A 20,355-nucleotide genomic window follows, 5' to 3' on the forward strand; every position below is an offset into this window, starting at 1 on the left:
GACTTATTTGATTACTATTAACTGTTTGACTTGGTTAAAGAATCAATATGAGTGTTTGATTAATTAGATTTTTTTTTTTTTTTTTTTTTGTAACAACTTATTGTTTTAAAATGCTAAAATTTTAAAAACTGTTTAAAAAAAGTACGATAAATTTTTTGGGAATGTCATTTTGTATATAATCAACTATTAGTTAACATTTAATTTATCAAACATTTTTTTTACAATCAGTTAATGCTATCAACTAGTCAAACCCACTAATCCAATCAGTTAACAACTATTTACCAAACAACCCTTGAATCAACCCTGGGAACAAACTAAGCTCCAAATATAAGAACTTGATTGCAACAATAATACTACATAACATTATTAATGCTTGAGATTGTGAAATATTGTATATTACTATATGGAATAATATCACGTATCTTATTATGAAGACAATATTTATACTTATTATTGGAAGGTGAAATCGTCTTCGACCATTTTAAGTAGTTTCATTATGGCTACGCTTCTATTATCTAACTAGTTAATTAAACTTGTACTACATCGCGAATATATAATCCGAGTGCAAATCTTATACGGTATCTGGACAATAGTATAATTATAGTAATACTAAAGTATCATTTTAATTATAATATTATAGTTTCATTTGTAATATGTTATGTTTTTAGTTTCAATTTTTTACATACACTAGTTTCTTTATAATAACACTAAAATATTATTTTAATTATACTATAATTTCATTCGATGATCATAATTTGTACCGTGATGTGTGGACCATGGTTAACTGTATAACAAATGTCCAAGGTCACCTTATTTCAATTGTCTTAATCCAAACTCAAGTCGGCACGGGTTGAGTTTAATTGTTCAGTAGGCAGTATTTGAGAGAAGAAACTAAAATTCGAAAATCATAATTTATATCATTTCAAATGTTTCGTCGAGTATAGGTGTAAGAGGTCCTTGAGGTTGGTTGTTTTCGATTTCACGCTATAAATAAATTAAAGCGTGCTCCATCTCAACTGGTCCTTGAGGTTGGTTGTTTTCGATTTCACGCTATAAATAAATTAAAGCGTGCTCCATCTCAACTAAAAGCCTAAACTGATAGTTGGATACACATTAATGGTTATATGCTCACAAAATATATTGTGCAAATTTTTTATTTTTTATTTTTTGAAAAGAATTAAAAACATTACTTAAAAATGTGATTATAATTGAGAACTCAAAATCAAATCGGAAATAAATTGAAGTAGAGGCGGAGGAGTACGGACATTTTAAGCGTTAACCACCACCGACTCGGCTCCCAGCCTCTCTACGCATAACCATTAACCAGAGAGTCTCAGACCTCTCTCTCTCTCTCTCTCTCTCTCGTCTCGAAATCTCGTTTCTCGGGCCCGTTAATCACGAATATCTATGAAAATTTCACTTTCTCCTTCCAAAATTAGTTTTTCCATTTTAATTTTCCAACTTTCCGAATTTCACCCCGTCTTCCGCCATTAATTACACAAGTTTTTCCTCCCCATCTTTTAATGGTCAGCACTCTCTTCTTTGCTGAATGAGCGCAGGGAAGAGGCACATGAGTAACTGTGTTCTCTTCTTCCGGAACATGAGCTGCTAAAATCTCTTGTTCTATTACGCCTGATTCAATACTGTTAAGAAGCAAAATATACCAATGTAAGCAAATTTTTTTACCCCGTTAGATTTCGTAGCTGTTCTGATTTGTTATTGTTTTTTTTTTTTTTTTTTTTCCTGCGAATGTCGATAGCGTTTGCTGTTTTCAGTTCAATCAAATGCGATTAATGTGATCTCTGGGATCATTTCTGTTGTCATTTTGGATGTGGGGGTTTTGATTTGAACTCCGTATTCGATGTCTACCGGTTTATTCTATTTTATTTGAAAGTTTGGCTGAGGGAAAGCTAGGGTTCATATTTCTATGCATAAAATATAATATTTAGGTTGAAAAGTTTGTGTTTTTTTATTTACTTTTTTGGAGGGGGTGAAGTTTTACTATGTGAAACTGTTTTGTTGGGAGACCAGGTTCAGTGGCTGTGGATTGGGATCCATGCTGGATCTGTACTTTTTTTGTGGTTGTACACATTATAGGAAGCAGTTAAATTGTTTTTGTGTTGTTGCTTGACGAGTGGAATGTTTATTTATTTTCCGGTTTTACTTATCTTGGTGGTTGCGTTTGTCTTTCTGTTTGAATAATTTATTTGTTTCCCATGTCTGTTAGGTTCCATTATTATAAAGGAAGGAATTGAGCACATTGTCTAGGGCTTTAAAAGTTATGTCTTGAGGGTTGGATTTCATGGGGTGAACTCAAGGTATAATGGGTAGCTTCCGCCAGGATGAAGAGGATTGTCAGTTTTTTGATGCCCCGGAGAGTATTGTCCAGCCATCTGCTGCAAGTCCTAATTGCCTGGAGTCTAATGTATGGGTTGATCATTGTGTCTCCAGAAGCTACCAATATGATGTGTGGGTTAGAAGTCCCAAAAGTATTAGAGAGCGCCGCACGAAATTCCTTGAATGGATCGGATCTGATTTAGATTGCGGCTCTAGTGCCCTCTGCAGAGAGAATGATAGAATTAATGAGAGCACTGGGGCTGTGCTGAGAAACCCAATTTTTCAAGGTGAATTTTCTTGTAGCCAATCTTCTGTTCCAAGTTCATCTGTTGATGCTATGGGTTCATTAGAAGAGCCAGGTTCAAATGAGGCCTTCCTATGTACAAGTGCAAATCTGGATCATCAAATATGCGATACTAGCACTATGGCAGAGCACAGAATGGAAAGTAACCACCAAGGTATGGCATTAGAACAGCTGGTGGTGTCTGAAGAGTGTGAGAATTCTACAGGTGTACTTGGACATAGAGAGATGATACATGTAAATGGGAGGAATCGAAGGGTACCTAATAGAGTGAAGAGCGGTTGGTTGAATAGATTGCGTACTTTCAACTGTATCATGGACAGTGAATGGAGAACACATTATATAGAATCCTATGGCTCTATCCCTGTTCCCAGGGCTAGGGCTCAGAGGGTCAAGGTTCGCCACTGTAAGAAGAGGCTGAAGGAACTGTCTGCCCTTTTTATGGAGCAAGAAATTCTGGCCCATGAGGGTTCAATCTTGGCAATGAAGTTCAGCCTTGATGGGCAATACCTAGCCAGTGCTGGTGAAGATAATGTTGTGCGTGTCTGGCAAGTGGTTGCAGATGAAAGATCCAATGAAATTGATATTCCAGATTTGGATCCTTCGTGCATTTACTTCAAAGTGAATCATTTATCTCAACTGGAACCTGTGGTGAAAGAGAAGGATAGAATTAATAAATCAATGGGCATAAGAAAAACATCAGAATCTGCCTGTGTTGTTTTCCCTCCCAGAATCTTCCGAATTTTGGAAAAACCGCTGCATGTGTTCCTAGGGCACAATGCTGAGATTTTGGATCTTTCATGGTCAAAGAACAATGTATGGTCACCTTGTTCTGTTTCTCTTAAGTTGTATGATTTTTTAAGTTATTTTTTAGACTAATTTCTCATGCTTGTCCTTCACTGCAGTTTCTTCTTTCATCTTCAATGGACGAAACTGTCCGGCTTTGGCAAGTTGGATTTGATCAGTGCCTCCAAGTCTTTTCCCATAGCAATTATGGTACTGACCAAGTCTTTTTTTTTTTTTTTTTTGTACTTGTTTATTATGTTCAATAACTTAGCCTTGTGAAAGTTATTTTTCATTTCATCAAAGCTTATTTGTGCATTCTTTTTTTGTTTTGATGTGATGCAGTGACCTGTGTTCAATTTAACCCTGTAAATGACAACTACTTTATTAGTGGTTCAATTGATGGGAAAGTTCGAATTTGGGCAATTGATGGTGGTCAAGTAGTTGATTGGACTGAAATAAGAGACATAGTCAATGCTGTTTCTTATCGTCCTGATGGACAGGTCTGCTGATATTGCAACTCTTCCTTTAATCCTTACCACTGGGATATAGTTTTTGATAGTATAAAGACTGAATTAATATCACATTTGTTTTTAGGGTGGGATAATAGGCTCTACAACAGGCACTTGTCGCTTTTTCAGTGTCACAGGTAATGTTTCCCTTTGCGTTATTTGATGTCATTATGTAACGAAGTGGTCTGTTTGGTTGACATTCCACCCCTCTTATCCATGAATCATGGTTTTGAATTCCCCCATTTCACTGATGTGTACCATTGAATCAGTATACGTTGTTAAAGTATATGTATTATGAAACTGAACTTTTTCTATCCAAATTGTGTTCAGTACTCAATTGATCCTGCTAGATAATTCATTCATTGGATGATTTTTATTTTTATTTTTATTTTTGCGTTGCTGTGTCTTTGGAATTTACTGGTTGTATGTAGTTTAGTTTTTGTTAGACATGAATATGTAATACTTGAAAGTAATGAATGATTGAGTTGGTATAATGAGTTATGCTAGTGCTTGAATCTGTTAACGGACATATAATAATTTATTCTCTGGTTATAATATGGTATCTTCCCTGTTTAAAATGGTATATTTTCCCAATAGTTATGATTCATTGATTTCTAAGACAATATGTTTATGTTTCCCCCCTTACAGAGAATCACATCCAACTGGAATCAAATATTTGCCTGATCAGTAAAAAGAAGTCACCAAGCAAAAGGATTACTGGCTTTCAGGTTATTATACATTGTCTACACACACCTTGCCTTGATTTATTAGTCTCATCATCCATATTTTTCACACTCTGGATAAAATATCATTTAAATGCAGTTTGTTCCAAGTGACCCGAGCAAAGTAATGGTTACTTGTGCAGACTCTCAAGTCAGAATTATTAGTGGGAACAATGTTGTGACCAAGTATAAAGGTACCCTCATTTCCATCTTTTTGAATAAGCTGTTTAGGTATCTACGTTCTTGGGACCTTAGCTGGTGCATTACTTATTTATTCATCGTAATGGAATTAGAAATGCTCCAATTGGCATTCTTCGCAAGTTCTCCATATTGTTTCTATCACCAATATCTCATATGGTTTCTAATGGCATATAATTGGTCCTTGTCCCTTCCATTTGACATTCATTCTTCTTCTCTGTAGGACCCAGGAATGCAGGAAACCAGATTGTTGCTTCTTTCACTTCAGATGGAAAGCATATTATCTCTGCATCCGACGATTTCAATGTTTATATGTGGAACTGCATCAGTCCAGAAGAATCTTCTTTGTCTAAACCAAAAGTGAAGTCATTTGAGTTCTTCTCTGGCAATGCATCCATTGCGATACCATGGTCTGGCTTGAAAGTTGGTGAACCAGAGAATGGACAGTTATCACATCGAGTGGATGAAAACCAAAATAATGCATTGCCCTTCTCTATACCTTTGGACCAAGAATTGTTCTTAGAGGCTATTCCTAAGGGCTCTGCAACTTGGCCTGAAGAAAAACTTCCCACATCAAGTTCTCAGACTGTGCCATCTGCAATGTGTAAATCTCAATACAAATTTCTTAAAAACTCTTGCAAGAGTACATCCTCTAGTCATGCTTGGAGTTTAGTAATTGTTACTGCAGGCGAGGATGGGCGAATTAGGTCATTCCACAATTATGGATTGCCTGTCCCATTGTAAAGTACTGTTTGCGTCTCAGGAGATGAAACTATTGCCGATCGATGCTGCCTGAGCCTGCATGTGATCTGGGGTTGGGTGGACTCAACAGCTTCACGTTGTCATGTACAGGATGCACCATTTGAGAGTAGGTCTGTGAGTGGGTCCCTTCAGATGTTGTATGTCAAAAAGTTTTGGTGGGAGTTCTTTGACCTGTCCTATCTTTGGCAAGTAGCTAAGGCATATGCTTCACACTCGGCTCAATTTGGGATTATTTGATCTATATCTTCTGTCCCCAAAATAAATGGAGATATGCATGAGAGAGGGATGGGGATCTATGAAACGCATATCTGTTTGAGTTTCCCGTGGGACCTTGTAGAACCTCTTTCGTTTGGTCTCTGGGGTCTGCATCGAGACTGAGGTAAAGCTGGTGGCTGATATTTCCCCCAAGTGGGCAACTCTTCTTTTTGGGCGGGTTGGCTGATCTAAATGATTGAGGTGGTTGTCTGCCATTTTGGTCTATTCATGATGGGAAGAGCCATAAGCCTGTTGAGATGGTAAAGGTGGGCCATTTACTGCTGGATTCAACGTGCTGCAATGCAATGCTACTGTGCCTGATAATCCAGATTCTTCATGCTGGGTTGCCGATACTCTGCTTTCAGGCAAGTACGTTCATTTCCCCCCGTTGAATTAGCAGCTGACAATCCAAGTTGTTCATGGTGGAAGCCGCTCGACCATAGAGTTCACTTAAAACAATTTATTTATTTAGCACCAAATGGTGTCACGGTGGTAATTGTTGGTGGATGCCCTTGTAGGGAAGATCTAGGTTTTACAGTTTTGTACAGAACAAGTAGTAGTCTTCTTGTATATGCATATAGCCTGTGCAGTCTCTCATTCATAAAATTCCCTAAACCTTGAACCTGGCTAAAGGTTCCCAGAAATTTTGGCATGAAATTCTCATTTCTCAATGCACATTTTGTTCAATTGGAAGTGTGTGTCTGAATACTCCAAAATCCAAATGTATGGACCAAAATATTCACCACAATTTATTAACCTCTGCTCAATTGTGTTCTGCCGAGGATGTTTTCTTCAGTTGTTTGTTTGTGTAGAGTGGTAGTTGCAGTCCTTGTTTTAAGGACATTTTGTTGTTTGGGTCTGTGCTTCAGTATATGCTTCTGCTGGTCTGCATCTTTTCCCTATTCCCTGCAAGTTTAACTTGACACAAAAATGGTATTTCTAGGGGTTTGTTGTATCTCTCTGTGTATGTTAACTCGCGCTTCCTATACCAAGTTTGATTTATCAAGTCAAACTTTTTATATGAGTTTGATTTGTCGAGTTAAACTTCTTATAATGAGTTTGATTAAACTTGATCTATCAAGTCGAGCTTTTTATAATGAGTTATATTGAATCTGTCTGTTATGACAAGTCGTACTTCCTATTATGAGTTTGATTGCACTTGATCTATCAAGTCGATCTTCTGTTTGATCAAATCTGTTGATTATGGCAAGTCGAGCTTCCGATTATAAGTTAGGTCGAATAAGTTAGTGAGAACTTATTTTTTTGGTCGAAATTAGTGAGAACTTATGTCATCGAATACATTCATATTTAGGCAATTTTTTTTTGATAATTTACATAGATTTTATTGTGTGGCACGATATTGTGGGTATAGTGGAATGCGAATTTGCAGAAAATGTATTCAAATGCCACAAAGCTTTAAGCTATTATTATTATTATTATTATCCAAACAAAGATCACAAGATCAAGCTGAATGAATTCACGAATTCAACTATACATCCTAAACATTGCAGGGGGAAATCTCGATCAAGCAAGATACTGCAATGGCGATCAAAAAAAAAAAAAAAAACAAAACAAAAAGAAAAACAAAATTTTAAAAATTCACAACGTCAACAATTCCAATTGAAAATGGTTGCGATTCAATACCTAGAACAGTCCTCTCCACCGACAAAGCAACATCGATGATGATTGACGGAAAGAGAAACGGAGCATTAATCGTTCACTGATTTACCGGCGGTTTCGTCGATCGAAAACTCGTCAGTTGTTATCGGCGGGGACAACGGCGACGGCGTTAGGGCCAGCGTGAGAAGAGCCGTCCCTAGACTCTTCGTCTTCCTCCTCCTCCTCGTCGTCTTCGGTGTCGTAGGTGGTGAGGTTGACGCACGAGAAACGCTCTAGCGACGAGAAGAAGGCGGCCGCCACGCTCGAGCCGAACCACCGGGCCAGGCCGTCCAGCTTATCGTACGGTACGACGCTTGTATTCTCCATAGCGCAGAGATGAGACTTTCGATGGATAGAAGAAGAAGAAGCCTTTCTCTCCGTCTTTCAGCGATTTAGAGAGAGAAAGTGAGGAATTCTATGGAGAAATGGTCAATGGCAAAAATGGCGGGTTGGCTGACGCGGGGAAATTACCCATTAATATTACAACTGACAACAGGTATTTAACTGTTTAACTACCAAAGCCTTTTCTTTACTATGATCCCTGAATTATTGTTAATTATACAATATATTCCTTTGTTGTTAATTTAAAAAATAAAAATGTGATTCCTTATTAATGACAAACATTTATAATTAAGCCTTTTAGAGCAGGTGTCAATATTCTTCTAAAAATTCTTTAATAACGTAAATAAAATTGGAGTTGGATTTACTACCACAATGACCATATTTATAATTTGTAGAATAATTTAAAATTAGATTTTTTTTAATACTATTGACTCATAGTATCTATTCTATACTTTCTATATCTATTGCAGTCCAAAGACTCAAGATCCCATCACTGGAGTTCTATCTTGTGACCTTCCCTCAAGGAGAGCCCAGAGGTGTCATCTGAGCACAAGGTGTTTGGTTAAAAATGAGTACTACATGTACTCTCTAATCTTACATTCTTACTCCCTAAATTATGATAAGTTATTTTTTCAGATCTCAATATAAATGTTTACATTAAGAATTTGTATGTAAAATTACAAGTTGAAAATATAAAATGAGAATACATGTAACATTTTCTGCTAAAAATTAGATTTCTTGAAAATTACATTGTCGCATTGCATAATCAGCAACAATTAATTTCTCGTTTTTGTTTTCATTATTTTCCACGTGGAAGTAAAGGCCACGTTAGACTTTGGGATGGATAAGAAGCAAAGGCAATGAGCGACGCACAGAGCCAAGAAAATGGCGTTTCTCTCTCCTTCCCCGACGCAGAAACCACAGTCTCAGTATCTTCGCAACTACCCAAAGAAATTTTCTCACTATACTCCTCTGCTACACCGGCCGCCGCCGCAGATCAGATGTTCAGGTCAAGGGTTTCCTTAATCTTTGGTTCTTTTCCAAGATTCTGTTTTTTTTTTTTTTTTTTTTTTTTTCATAAGATGTGATTGAGGTTTGGTGTTCATATGAGCAGCTTTCAGTGACAGCTCGAATGCCAAGGAAAGCACATCTGAATTCAAGGAAATAAGAAATGTAGCTTGTGGGATTCTTGCTGCTTGGGCAATCAGTGCTGTTTCACCTGTTATTGCTGCCAGTCAAGTGAGAAATGGTTTTGTGTTCTTTTAAGATTCAGTTCTAGCAAATTTATGCTGTTGAATATATGTTTCATTTGACTGTATGCCTGTTTATCCCCTGCAATTTAAGTTGAAAGCTGTGAAAATTTCTACAAACCAGCCAAGTATATGCTAGAATTATATTGATTTTGGGGTGTTTGGAAATAGTGTTAGTTGATTGGGTTAATAGGTTTGACTAGTTGATAACATTAGTCAGGGCCGGTTTTTAGTCTTGTGTGGCCCGTTCTTAAAATAAATGAGGCCCAAAAAATAAAAGGATTTTTTTGAAAAATGAAAAATGTCACAAGCTAGAACCAAACCTCAAACCTTCCAAAGGAAACATAATAGTCACATGTTTCTACCATTCCTCCATACAATCTTTTTAGATTAATTGTAATTTTTTGTCTTTTAATATCTTAACTAGCTAAGTAAAAATTAAATATTGGGCCCTCTAAAATTTGGGACCCTGTGTTGTTGGGCTGCTTGCACAGTCTAAAATCCGGCCTTGAGATTAGCTGATTGTATAAAAGTGTTTAGTAAATTAGTTGTTAGCTTATAGCGGATTACATGCAAATGATTTTCTCAAAAACAACTTTGAGCAACTTTTTGAATTTTAGCATTTTGGAGTAATAAGTTGTTACAGAAAATTAATTAATCAAACACTCATATTAATTGTTTAACCAAGTCAAACAGCAAATAGTGGTCAAATAAGTCAAAATTAACTGATAAGTTAACTATTTTACCAAACAAGGACTTTGTGTTGGAAGGCTTGTAGTTAGCAAGAATATTTTTATCTTTGAGACCCTTTGCTTGAAACCTCTTGCACTTGAGTTTTTCATAATTTCTCCCCTAAAAGTTATTGGCTTATTGCATATGTTGACCATCATTAAAAATGGAAAAAGCTGGTTTCAGCTTCTATCCTTTGCAGACATGCAATTCTCCTTTGAAGTTTACACAGTGCTAGGACAACCCCAGCCAAGTTAGTCAGACTGTTGACTTGATAACTAGAAGGTTATAAGTTCGACTCCTAGCGGGAGCGGTCTGTTATTCTTCTTGGTTTGAGCCGGTCAGTTATAGGCAAACAAGGCTGATCTACCTCCTTGTGGTCCTTTGCCGGCTAGGGTCACAAGGCAGGGTTTACCCTGTGCACATCCTCGAGTAGTGGCTGTGAGTTTCCCTTGTCATTCAAAAAAAAAAAAAAAAGTTTACACAGTGCTAGAAATGAACTGTAAAAGCTGCTAGTTCTTGGCGGTTGAGCAAATGCATATTGTATTTGGGGAGTTGGAACATTTGCAAAACACCCCATGGTTACAGGGGGGATCATCAATCATGTGTATCCTTTTGCCATTTTGGCTTATCCAAGTGTATGGCCTTTCACCTAATTTCCTCGGATTTGCAGAGGTTGCCTCCTTTATCGACAGAGCCAAACAGGTGTGAGCGTGCTTTTATTGGCAACACGATAGGTCAAGCTAACGGTGTTTATGACAAACCACTCGATCTGCGCTTTTGTGATTACACGAACGAGAAAACCAACCTCAAGGGGAAGTCTCTCTCAGCAGCACTTATGTCAGACGCCAAGTTTGATGGTGCAGACATGTCTGAAGTTATAATGTCAAAAGCTTATGCAGTTGGAGCTAGCTTTAAGGGTAAGTATATATATGTTGCTGTTGTAGTTCAGAAATTAGAACAATTGATCCACGAAGACGAGATTTGGAATGCAAAACTCTCTTTCATTTTGCAGGCACAGACTTTTCCAATGCTGTTCTTGATCGCGTTAACTTTGAGAAGGCCGACCTGCAAGGAGCTTCGTTTAAGAACACAGTGCTATCTGGATCCACTTTCAACGATGCTCATCTTGAAAACGTAGTCTTTGAGGACACCATCATCGGCTACATTGATCTTCAGAAGCTCTGCACAAACAAAACAATCGACGAAGAAGGAAGGGCTAACTTAGGATGTCGATAGCCTCGTGTTATGACCTCAATGGGAGGGAGAGACATATATATCATCTGAAGTTTTGCTACAGTGAGTATAACTAAATGATGAATGTGAAGGAAAATTTGAATTGAATTGAATTGCTTCAGTTCTTTGTGTTTACTGTAAAACCTTGCTTCAGATTCAATTTGTTCTTCTATATGTAATTCATTCTATACATTTGCTCCCCTTGAGGAGATAGATGATGAGTAATAATAGATAAGAATGCTCTTGAAAAACTCCAAACTCGTGTATTTCAGATATGAAAATTCTAAGGTATTGATCCGTGTCGACTATTAAATACAACCATCCATAGTATTTCTGGGTTAAAATATGTCATATAATTGAAGTATGTGCTACAATTAAAAGGTAAAATGTATAATATTTGTTAATTTTATTTCACATTAATAGGACGTTTAATACTTTCCGATCAATTAAATTCTTGAAAAAATGTTTTCAATAAATATACTTTGTATTTGATAGGAATAACTTTACTAGGAAAATTAATTAATATGTTTGATTCGTTTAAATTTTTTCAAAAACAAATTTAAAATTTCTATATCTTTGTTACATAAGAAATTTTTAATATGATAATCGACACTAAAAATAATAAATATGTAATTGAATAACCTTGACAGATTCATTCTTATTAACCTAAACTTTCTAAATGTGAAAATAATTTTCTCTTTTTTAAATTCTCAGATAAATTCCAACTTTTAACTTCGAAGAAGTGATGAAATGGATGAAGTATAACTCTAGTGAATTTCAATTAGATTTTTAGTCGATATTTAGGGAGTGTGAGATGTTGTGAAGCTCCCAGTAGAAAGTCTTGCCGCGAATATTTACAGCAGCGACGCCGTCGCCCACTGTTCCCTTCTCTCTCTCTCTCTCTCCCCCACCGCTGATACTTTCTTCTTTCTCTCTCTAACTTTTTCCGGATTCTCTTAGGGCTTTCGTAAGATTATTTTAGGGTTTTTGGTTTAGTATTTTCGATCCAATCATGGCGGACTGGCAACAATTCGTACAATCGGTGGTCTTCGGCCTGATTTTCTCTTACCTTCTCGCGAAGCTTTTCTCTGTAATCTTCGCCTTCCGCGACGAGAATCTTCGGATTTCTCGGAGCGACTCCGTAGATGAGGATTCGAAGGCGGTTGATGCTCCGTTGAAGACTGGTAATGACGCGGACCTCCTCGGTGATGAGGTTTTGGAAGAGAAGGAGCCGCTGATTGGAGAAGAGGATGAGAGCTCGACGGTTGACGGCGATGATAGCGAGGACGATGATTGGGAAGGAGTTGAGAGTACTGAGCTGGACGAGGCGTTCAGTGCTGCAACTGCATTCGTGGCTGCCACGGCGGCGGATCGGTCGGCGCTGAAAGTGTCGAATGAGTTGCAGTTGCAGCTATATGGATTCTACAAGATTGCTACCGAGGGACCTTGCAGTGCTCCCCAGCCTTCGGCTCTGAAAATGACTGCTCGTGCCAAATGGTAATGCACTTGATTTTACTCTACCATTTATAGATTTTGATTATTTCGAGTTACAAAGTGTTCTAACAACTAAAAGGTACGGAGTAATTTTTTGTGCACTTTAACGAAGTGAATGTGAAAATTCTAGACTTTAGATATTTGTAATATTCAAAAACAATAAATATCTCAACCTTTTGAGATTCTTCAGTACAGAGGAAGATAATAGTGTGACTATTAAGATAAAAAGAGTTTCTAGAAGTAGTAAAGCTCATCTCTGTCCAGGCTGCGGGATACATAAAACTCATAGTTATTCTACAGAATTTGAATATTGAAACCTAGGAGAAATTTTTCCCCTCTGTAATTGACATGATTTTTTCTTCCAATAGAATATTGTAATAGTGTTATTGGTAGATGTGGTACTCCAGAATTTCAGATCACTTCAGTGTCTATAATTACTGTTTGATGCATTACTTTTTCTCTTTGGTTTGCCTTAGTGACTACTTACTAAAATATTTGTATTGATCTCTCCTGGTTTGCAAGCTGAAATATTTGTATCATAATATGTTAGGCAAGCATGGCAAAAGTTGGGAGCTATGCCTCCTGAAGAAGCCATGGAAAAGTACATTGACATTGTTACTGAGTTGTATCCTACTTGGGCTTCTGGTGCAGCATCATCTGTAAGGCCAACACCTGTCTTTTAATTTTTTTTTTTTTAATTTTTTTTCTAGCTTAGTATTACTTAACTTTTTCACTGTACTGTATATCTCACATTTGTCCTCTCTCTCTCTTCTTCTTCTTCTTCTTCTTCTTCTTCTTCTTCTTTTTCCTTGTATTCTCAAAAATGCTGACAGAAGAAGAACAGGGAAGAAAGTGGCAGTGCAGATTCTAAGGCTACAATGGGACCTGTTTTTAGCTCCTTCATTTATGAAGAGGAATCTGAAACTGATTTGTAAGCTTCTAGAACAAAATCTTTCAGCTTGTCTATATTTTTTAATACACAAGACTCAAAAAAAAAAAAAAAAAAAAATTAACTTCAAACAGGGCTTTGTGCTTTTGGTGGTTAGAAAAAATTGATAGATGATTATGTGTTTTTGCACCATTAATTAAGAATGTTAGGTTACTTCCTTTTTAAAGCTTTTCTGATGTCTTTGCAGGAAAATGGATGCTATACATGCCTTTGCAAGAGAAGGAGACGATAAAAACTTGCTCAAATGTATCGAGAGTGGTGTTCCTGTGGATCTGAAGGGTTAGTTGTTCAAATGGTTCATATATTCTCATATCTATTTCCATCGGCTTTCTAGAAATATATATTGTGTCGTATTACACCCTTGATTCCTATTGATATCAGCAATGGTAGTAGTGATTTGTTGCTGCAAAATTATGCAGAATACTTATCTCTGTTTTAAGGATTACTTTCTCTCAAAAACAGAAGGGGTTGGGTGGTTGAAACTGAGCTCTTAGACTAATGGTACAATGAGCTCTTAGTTTCTTTGGCTCAATCATGTACCTCCCTTTTTCCCTTTTCAGGGAATTTCCAAATACAGACTAGCAAGGTTATCTCTAATGGATAATGTTTTCTTAAAACCATTTCAGACAGCGAGGGTCGTACTCCATTGCATTGGGCTGTAGACCGTGGCCATCTAAATATCACTAAAGTGCTTCTAAGCAGGAGTGCCAATGTAAATGCAAAGGTAATATTAGACATCCATTCCTTTATGCTCCCCTTTATCAAATTGGATTATTTCTTCCTAGAAAACGCTAAAGAAGATAGAGACAAAAAGTTTTATTAGTAATAGTCTGCTCTTATTGGTTGATTTTGCAATTATTTCAAAAAGGTATACTTGAATTCGTTGCATATGGTCACATATGATTAATCCAATTGCAAAGAAGTGCACAGTTTATAGTGCTTAGTTGCTGTCAGTGCACCATACTCTTTAAGAATTAAGATCTGATATCTTAATTCCAATGTGCTGTAGCCTGTAAGTGTCACTGAGCTTATTAAGGTTCAGTTCCTCAAAACTGTGACCAAGTCCTAAAATTTCTTCTTTGCATCTTTTTCAATGAAGTCAAACCTTAAATTAGATGTTTCTTCTCTGAAATCCTTTTTTTACAGTTTTGAAAGTTCTGTGGTTTTTCTCAATTGAGCATTAGATGGCGAAGAACATTTAGTTAAAAGTGTCATGTGCGGGGATGAGATTAATGCCTTTTGCACAGCTCAGCTGAGTTATTCACTATGTTCACCTATTTGTTCCAGTTTTGATTAAAGTGTTTTATTCTTATATTTCTCTATGAAGGATAATGAAGGGCAGGCCCCATTACATTACGCGGCGGTTTGCGAGAGGGAAGATATTGCAGAGTTGCTTGTGAAGCACAATGCTGACATAGATAACAAGGATGATGACGGAAATTGCCCTCGCGATCTGTGTGATTTGAAGTGGCCATGGCTACAGCACACAGCCACCGAGTGATGTTTTTCCTCCACTACTGATAATTCTTATAGATGTGTACATGCTTTATATACATCTCGGCAGTGGATTGATTGCCTTTTAATGGACTTGACATATAAATCCCTCTGGTATATTTTTTAGTTGTTTTGCTTAGTCTAACATCCGGTTCTGGTCCCCAATTTTATATTTTATTCAGAAAACGGATATAGACTGATTGTTTTGTAGTAAGGGGGAATGAAAGACTTTTTATAGACTGAATTCTTGCTTCTATTCTTTCTCACTTACTCTACAGCAAAATGAATTCTAATTTGAAGAGAAAAAAATAACAATAAAAATCTCTCCTGTTGACATTTTGATACCATGCCATTTTGGATTGTGGAATTGGATTTCTTTTTTTTTTTTTGGTATACCTAGAGTTTTCACCGTTGGATACACGGATAGAGTGATTAGTTCTCTCGCTGGATTGTGGAATTGGATTAGTAGCTAAAGAAGTTGGATTTAAAATTAAAGGATTTGAATTTGTGTTGATAGATGTAAGTAGCATGTGTTTCAAAAAAAATGAAGGGGGGAATCGTGGCCTTCTCAGGAAGGATTCCACTCTCCTCTTTCTGGTATTGGGAAGAGAAACCAAAAATACACAAGATTATCCAACATTAGCCTGCCTATCCTAGGATTCCTAGGCATCAATTTCTCATACTAGTGATAAAATAAAGAAGAGGAAGAAGAAAGAAAATCATCTACAGCTCATCATGAGAGTCGTCGTCGTCACTGCTTCCACTACCTCCAGGGGCTCCGCCAGATCTCTGGTATACAGCGGTGATAATTGGGTTGCATACAGCCTCTACTTCCTTGAGCTTTTCATCATAATCCTCCTTCTCAGCGTTCTGATTGTCATCCAACCATTCAAGGGCCTCTTTTGTTGCTGTCTCAATCTTCTCCTTCTCCTCGGATTCTAGTTTATCTGCTAGCTTGTCCTTGTCGTTGATCTGGTTCTTCATGTTGTAAACATACGTCTCCAAGCTGTTACGGGCATCAATCCTTTCTTTTACCTTCTTGTCCTCCTCGGCAAACTCTTCAGCCTCCCTCACCATCCGCTCAATTTCCTCTTGGCTCAGGCGTCCTTTATCGTTGGTGATGGTAATCTTCTCAGATCGCCCAGAGGCCTTGTCTTCGGCTTTAACATTCAAAATGCCGTTGGCATCAACCTCAAATGTAACTTCAATTTGAGGTGTTCCTCTGTTCCACAGGATTATTATGATTTCAGTTGAGAGAGAGTAGAAAGGCAACCCATTATCATTAATCAACTTGGGAAGAAAATAAATACTAATCCTTACCTAGGAGCTGGGGCTATTCCGGTTAGATCAAATTTTCCAAGCAACCTGTTGTCCTTTGTGAGACTCCTTTCACCTTCAAAGACCTGCACAACACACAAATTCACATCAGATCAAGTGAGAAAGGAGGATATATTATGCCATTGACTATGACTGCCCTACACAATCTGATCACATAAGCAGAGGACACACCTGAATTGTGACAGTTGTCTGTTGATCTTGGTAGGTGGTGAAAACTTGAGATTTTTTTGTTGGGATAACAGTGTTTCTGGGAATCAACTTGGTCATCACTCCACCAACAGTTTCAATACCAAGGGTAAGTGGAGCCACATCAAGGAGAAGAATATCTGATAACAAAGCACAGATGTTAGCAAAGAACTTGGGGTTTTTAGGCTAATTAAGCATAAATATTGCCAAGTCCGAAATGGCTGAAAGAGATAATACCTTTGGTTTCATCACCTCCCTCTCCACTCAAGATTCCTCCTTGAACAGCAGCACCAAAAGCAACAGCCTCATCAGGGTTAACACCCTTGTTTGGTTCCTTACCATCGAAGTAGTCCTTCAAAAGTTGTTGAACCTTTGGAATCCTAGTACTTCCACCAACCAGGACAATCTCATCAATCTGGTTTTTCTGTAACCCAGCATCCTCCATAGCCTTCTTAACAGGCCCCATAGTCTTTCTGAACAAATCATTGTTCAACTCCTCAAAACGAGCCCGGGTAAGTGGTTCCGAGAAATCAGTACCATCGAAAAGAGACTCAATCTCCACACGAACTTGATGCTGGCTACTCAGAGCCCTCTTTGCCCGCTCACATTCCCTCCTGAGCTTACCAAGAGCCCTGTTGTCCTTGCTGATGTCCTTGCTGTACTTCTTCTTGATCAATTTAATGAAATACTCCATAATTCTCTGATCAAAATCTTCACCTGCAAGAAGAAAAGGCAAGTATATAATGCTTGTGTGAGGCCGGCAGGATCAGCCATAAGAATCATTTATCATATCTAAAACTCAAATAGTCAAATGCATTCCCACCAAACAAAATCTCAAATAACCATTTAGAAAACTACAAAGGCTCTTACCTCCAAGGTGAGTATCTCCGTTCGTGGAAAGAACCTCAAACACACCATTATCAATAGTTAGAATACTAACATCAAAAGTTCCACCACCAAGGTCAAAGACAAGGATGTTCTTTTCACCGCCTTTCTTGTCCAATCCATAGGCAATGGCAGCTGCAGTTGGTTCATTGATAATCCTGGCCACATTCAATCCAGCAATGATGCCTGCATCCTTAGTAGCCTGCCTCTGAGCATCATTGAAGTAAGCTGCCAAATTCAAAGGAGAGGGAGCATGGCAATTTCAGTAATCACATTACAATAAAACCAATCATAGTAAATAATCAACCACTGCATTACTGAATTTTACCTGGAACAGTGACAACTGCATCCTTGATTGTCTTTCCAAGGAAAGCTTCAGCTGTTTCCTTCATCTTAGTAAGAATCATGGCACTAATCTCCTCAGGGCTGAAAACCTTGGTTTCACCATCTTTGATCTTGACTTGTATATATGGTTTTCCATCCTTGTTAACAATTTTGTAAGGAACAAGTTTCATGTCCCTTTGTACTTCTTTGTCGTCAAACCTATATTTAAGATCCCCATAAGAATTAGCTTGAAAACACACACAACATGCATATATTGGAGGAAACGTGGGAGAGAAATTCATTACTTTCTTCCAATGAGCCTTTTTACATCAAAAATGGTCCTCTCAGGGTTGGAAGCGGCTTGGTTCTTGGCAGCCTCACCAATTAATCTCTCATTGTCAGTGAAGCCAACCCATGATGGTGTGATACGATTACCTTGGTCATTAGCTATGATCTCTACACGCTGATCTTTGTAAACTCCAACACATGAATAAGTTGTACCAAGATCTATTCCGATCACAGTCCCTAATTTGGATGCTTCCTCTTTTGCGATAGAAAAGGCAAATAAGCTCCCTGTCAAGAGATACATAGCCAAATTAATGCATCAACACCCAAATGAACCAATTATTTAAAGATTAGTTCCAACAAACAAGGAATGCCAATGCCAAACTTCATCTTTATTATTGTTTAAACATACAACTAAGAAAGATCATCCGATGAATCAATAATAAACGCTTAACATGTCAATAAAATTGCCATAACAATATGAATCCCACAGCATGCTTTTTAGGCTTAATCCAAACATTACAATTAGCACAAGTGTAGCAGATCTAGTAATCCAGCAAAAATAGTATAAAACAGGCACTGTTTTCCATTTAAATAACTACTCCGCATCATTATTTTCTTACACCTCCAGGTCCAGACAGCATGAATGATAAGAACACATATCCTAGTACATATCAAACGGTCTTCTTTCAGCTCAGGGACTGGGAATTTCTCATCATTGTTTTTCTATCACGCGATTACATAAATTTCGACATTGAGCTTTGCATATTAGCTCATAAAATTTGCAGTGTAGAGATTTGAAAGTGGAAATCAGAATGCTTACCGAACACAACGATTCCGAAAACGATCAAGGACGTGCGCCTCGTCCACGCACCACCAGCCATTGCTCGATGATCAGATTGAGCTCTTGTTCTCGCTTTTCAGAAATGGTTTCCTTGTTCTATCTCTACTTTTCCGTGAATTTACAGAGATCAGAGACTCAGTATAGCGAAGAGAAGCCGTAGTCAGTTATCGTATCCGAACTCGAACGGCCAGTATATATAACGCAGTTGAACCAGGTGAATGTGTCATTGGCGATGACGTGGACCAATCCGCTTGTAGCAACCCAAGTGTCTTAACCAATCAGATGTTGCCACGTTATTTTTCCGTCTTCTCGCTTCTGTGTGCTGCTGACCATGTCACCCGTGATGACTTGGACCAATCAGGATTTTGCTTTAGATATAAAAAGCCAATCAGTTACTTCTCTACGTTGGGATCATCTCGGCCGTCGGTTTAAGATGGACCGACTTTAGTGAGTCTGTGACACGCAATGGAGTCGACTTTTTTCTGGAAAGTTCTTGCCCAAACAGCTCGGAAGTAAAATCGGAAATCAAAGGAGAAATTTTCCGTTGATGGAGGCCATGACAAGATGACTGAGACAATCTCAGTTGAGTTAATTAAATAATTAATTTAATAATTATAAATTATAAATTTCATTTTTAGAGTTAGTTATATATTGTTATTTGAAGTATTGAATGAAACAACAAGATAAATTGATTGAGTATATGACTTGATAATTACAAAGTTAAGTTTATTATTTGATTGAAATTGTTTATTAATTTTTTTTTAACTTATTAATGTTTTCCCATCAACTAAAGTATTGAATTGTAGAGGCAACCTCATACATTACATCAAGTTTAATAATTATAAGGTTGTGATTTATTAGCATTTTTTATTTGAATGGGTTAGTTATGAATAATCTATGTATTTAGATCGATTTACCTCCTAATAATTTTTACTGACTATGGTCATAATACGAAATATATCTAATACACGCCATATAAATATAAATAAATAAATAAATATATATATATATATATATATATATATATATATATATATATATATATATATATTCAAATGAGGACATGACTTCCTGTGCAATTGGTGCGGATTGCACAATTAGGTATGCATAGATGTATCACACAGTGACACAGTGTACGAAAATGCACCATAGTGAAGTGCACAAATGCACCAAAAAATGCATTATGCATCATATCTAATGATGTATTTTCATACACTTTGTGATGCATTTATGCATACCTGATAGTGTGTGGCCAAACGACTATCCGACAACATATATATTATTTATTTATTTATTTATTTATTGAATTACACATTTACACACTTTTTGTGGTGTGGGATTTGATAAGTGAGTGGCGTGATAGATAACTTTAACCACCTTATCTATGGGTTGTACTTAATTAACCATTTAGTTTTTTTATCCCTTATGCAGTTATGCCTTAGTAGTTGAGCTGTTGTGATTGTCCTATAA

General features: G+C 37.2%; 4 protein-coding genes across 4 annotated transcripts; 3 read left to right on the forward strand and 1 right to left on the reverse strand.

Annotated features, from left to right (window-relative positions):
* Positions 1-1,239: 1,239 nt before the first annotated feature.
* LOC109194033 (2-deoxy-glucose resistant protein 2) lies at positions 1,240-6,563 on the forward strand. Its single transcript, XM_019344883.1, has 8 exons — positions 1,240-1,668; positions 2,228-3,454; positions 3,544-3,634; positions 3,767-3,924; positions 4,019-4,070; positions 4,582-4,661; positions 4,756-4,849; positions 5,077-6,563. The coding sequence occupies exons 2-8, from the start codon at positions 2,324-2,326 to the stop codon at positions 5,595-5,597; spliced, it is 2,127 nt and encodes a 708-aa protein (XP_019200428.1). The 5' UTR covers positions 1,240-1,668; positions 2,228-2,323; the 3' UTR covers positions 5,598-6,563.
* A 2,148-nt stretch (positions 6,564-8,711) lies between these two features.
* Positions 8,712-11,344, forward strand: LOC109194036 (thylakoid lumenal 17.4 kDa protein, chloroplastic). Its single transcript, XM_019344887.1, has 4 exons — positions 8,712-8,880; positions 8,986-9,110; positions 10,524-10,770; positions 10,866-11,344. The coding sequence occupies exons 1-4, from the start codon at positions 8,757-8,759 to the stop codon at positions 11,087-11,089; spliced, it is 720 nt and encodes a 239-aa protein (XP_019200432.1). The 5' UTR covers positions 8,712-8,756; the 3' UTR covers positions 11,090-11,344.
* Positions 11,345-11,910: 566 nt separating this feature from the next.
* On the forward strand, positions 11,911-15,322 carry LOC109194035 (acyl-CoA-binding domain-containing protein 1). Its single transcript, XM_019344885.1, has 6 exons — positions 11,911-12,583; positions 13,131-13,239; positions 13,414-13,511; positions 13,717-13,808; positions 14,156-14,253; positions 14,857-15,322. Exons 1-6 carry the CDS (start codon positions 12,099-12,101, stop codon positions 15,028-15,030), a joined length of 1,056 nt encoding a protein of 351 aa, XP_019200430.1. The 5' UTR covers positions 11,911-12,098; the 3' UTR covers positions 15,031-15,322.
* A 188-nt stretch (positions 15,323-15,510) lies between these two features.
* Positions 15,511-19,071, reverse strand: LOC109194034 (luminal-binding protein 4). Its single transcript, XM_019344884.1, has 8 exons — positions 18,865-19,071; positions 18,062-18,329; positions 17,761-17,975; positions 17,418-17,660; positions 16,785-17,264; positions 16,533-16,687; positions 16,344-16,426; positions 15,511-16,245 (listed from the first exon to the last, which is right to left on the reverse strand). The coding sequence occupies exons 1-8, from the start codon at positions 18,923-18,925 to the stop codon at positions 15,747-15,749; spliced, it is 2,004 nt and encodes a 667-aa protein (XP_019200429.1). The 5' UTR covers positions 18,926-19,071; the 3' UTR covers positions 15,511-15,746.
* Positions 19,072-20,355: the final 1,284 nt, after the last annotated feature.

Source organism: Ipomoea nil, unplaced genomic scaffold, assembly GCF_001879475.1.
Source record: "Ipomoea nil cultivar Tokyo-kokei standard unplaced genomic scaffold, Asagao_1.1 scaffold1932, whole genome shotgun sequence".
In the NCBI taxonomy this organism is placed as follows: Eukaryota; Viridiplantae; Streptophyta; class Magnoliopsida; order Solanales; family Convolvulaceae; genus Ipomoea; species Ipomoea nil.

Excerpts from the sequence above, each read along its gene's own strand:
- LOC109194033 (XM_019344883.1), top strand. The coding sequence starts at position 2,324 with ATGGGTAGCTTCCGCCAGGATGAAGAGGATTGTCAGTTTTTTGATGCC. Across the intron at positions 4,071-4,581 it reads TCGCTTTTTCAGTGTCACAG|AGAATCACATCCAACTGGAA; the intron begins GTAATGTTTCCC and ends CCCCCCTTACAG. Across the intron at positions 4,850-5,076 it reads TGTTGTGACCAAGTATAAAG|GACCCAGGAATGCAGGAAAC; the intron begins GTACCCTCATTT and ends TCTTCTCTGTAG.
- LOC109194035 (XM_019344885.1), top strand. The coding sequence starts at position 12,099 with ATGGCGGACTGGCAACAATTCGTACAATCGGTGGTCTTCGGCCTGATT. Across the intron at positions 13,240-13,413 it reads CTTCTGGTGCAGCATCATCT|AAGAAGAACAGGGAAGAAAG; the intron begins GTAAGGCCAACA and ends AAATGCTGACAG. Across the intron at positions 14,254-14,856 it reads GTGCCAATGTAAATGCAAAG|GATAATGAAGGGCAGGCCCC; the intron begins GTAATATTAGAC and ends TTCTCTATGAAG.
- LOC109194036 (XM_019344887.1), top strand. The coding sequence starts at position 8,757 with ATGGCGTTTCTCTCTCCTTCCCCGACGCAGAAACCACAGTCTCAGTAT. Across the intron at positions 8,881-8,985 it reads GCCGCAGATCAGATGTTCAG|CTTTCAGTGACAGCTCGAAT; the intron begins GTCAAGGGTTTC and ends TCATATGAGCAG. Across the intron at positions 10,771-10,865 it reads AGTTGGAGCTAGCTTTAAGG|GCACAGACTTTTCCAATGCT; the intron begins GTAAGTATATAT and ends TTCATTTTGCAG.
- LOC109194034 (XM_019344884.1), bottom strand. The coding sequence starts at position 18,925 with ATGGCTGGTGGTGCGTGGACGAGGCGCACGTCCTTGATCGTTTTCGGA. Across the intron at positions 17,661-17,760 it reads TGCAGTTGTCACTGTTCCAG|CTTACTTCAATGATGCTCAG; the intron begins GTAAAATTCAGT and ends TGAATTTGGCAG. Across the intron at positions 17,265-17,417 it reads CGGAGATACTCACCTTGGAG|GTGAAGATTTTGATCAGAGA; the intron begins GTAAGAGCCTTT and ends TTCTTCTTGCAG.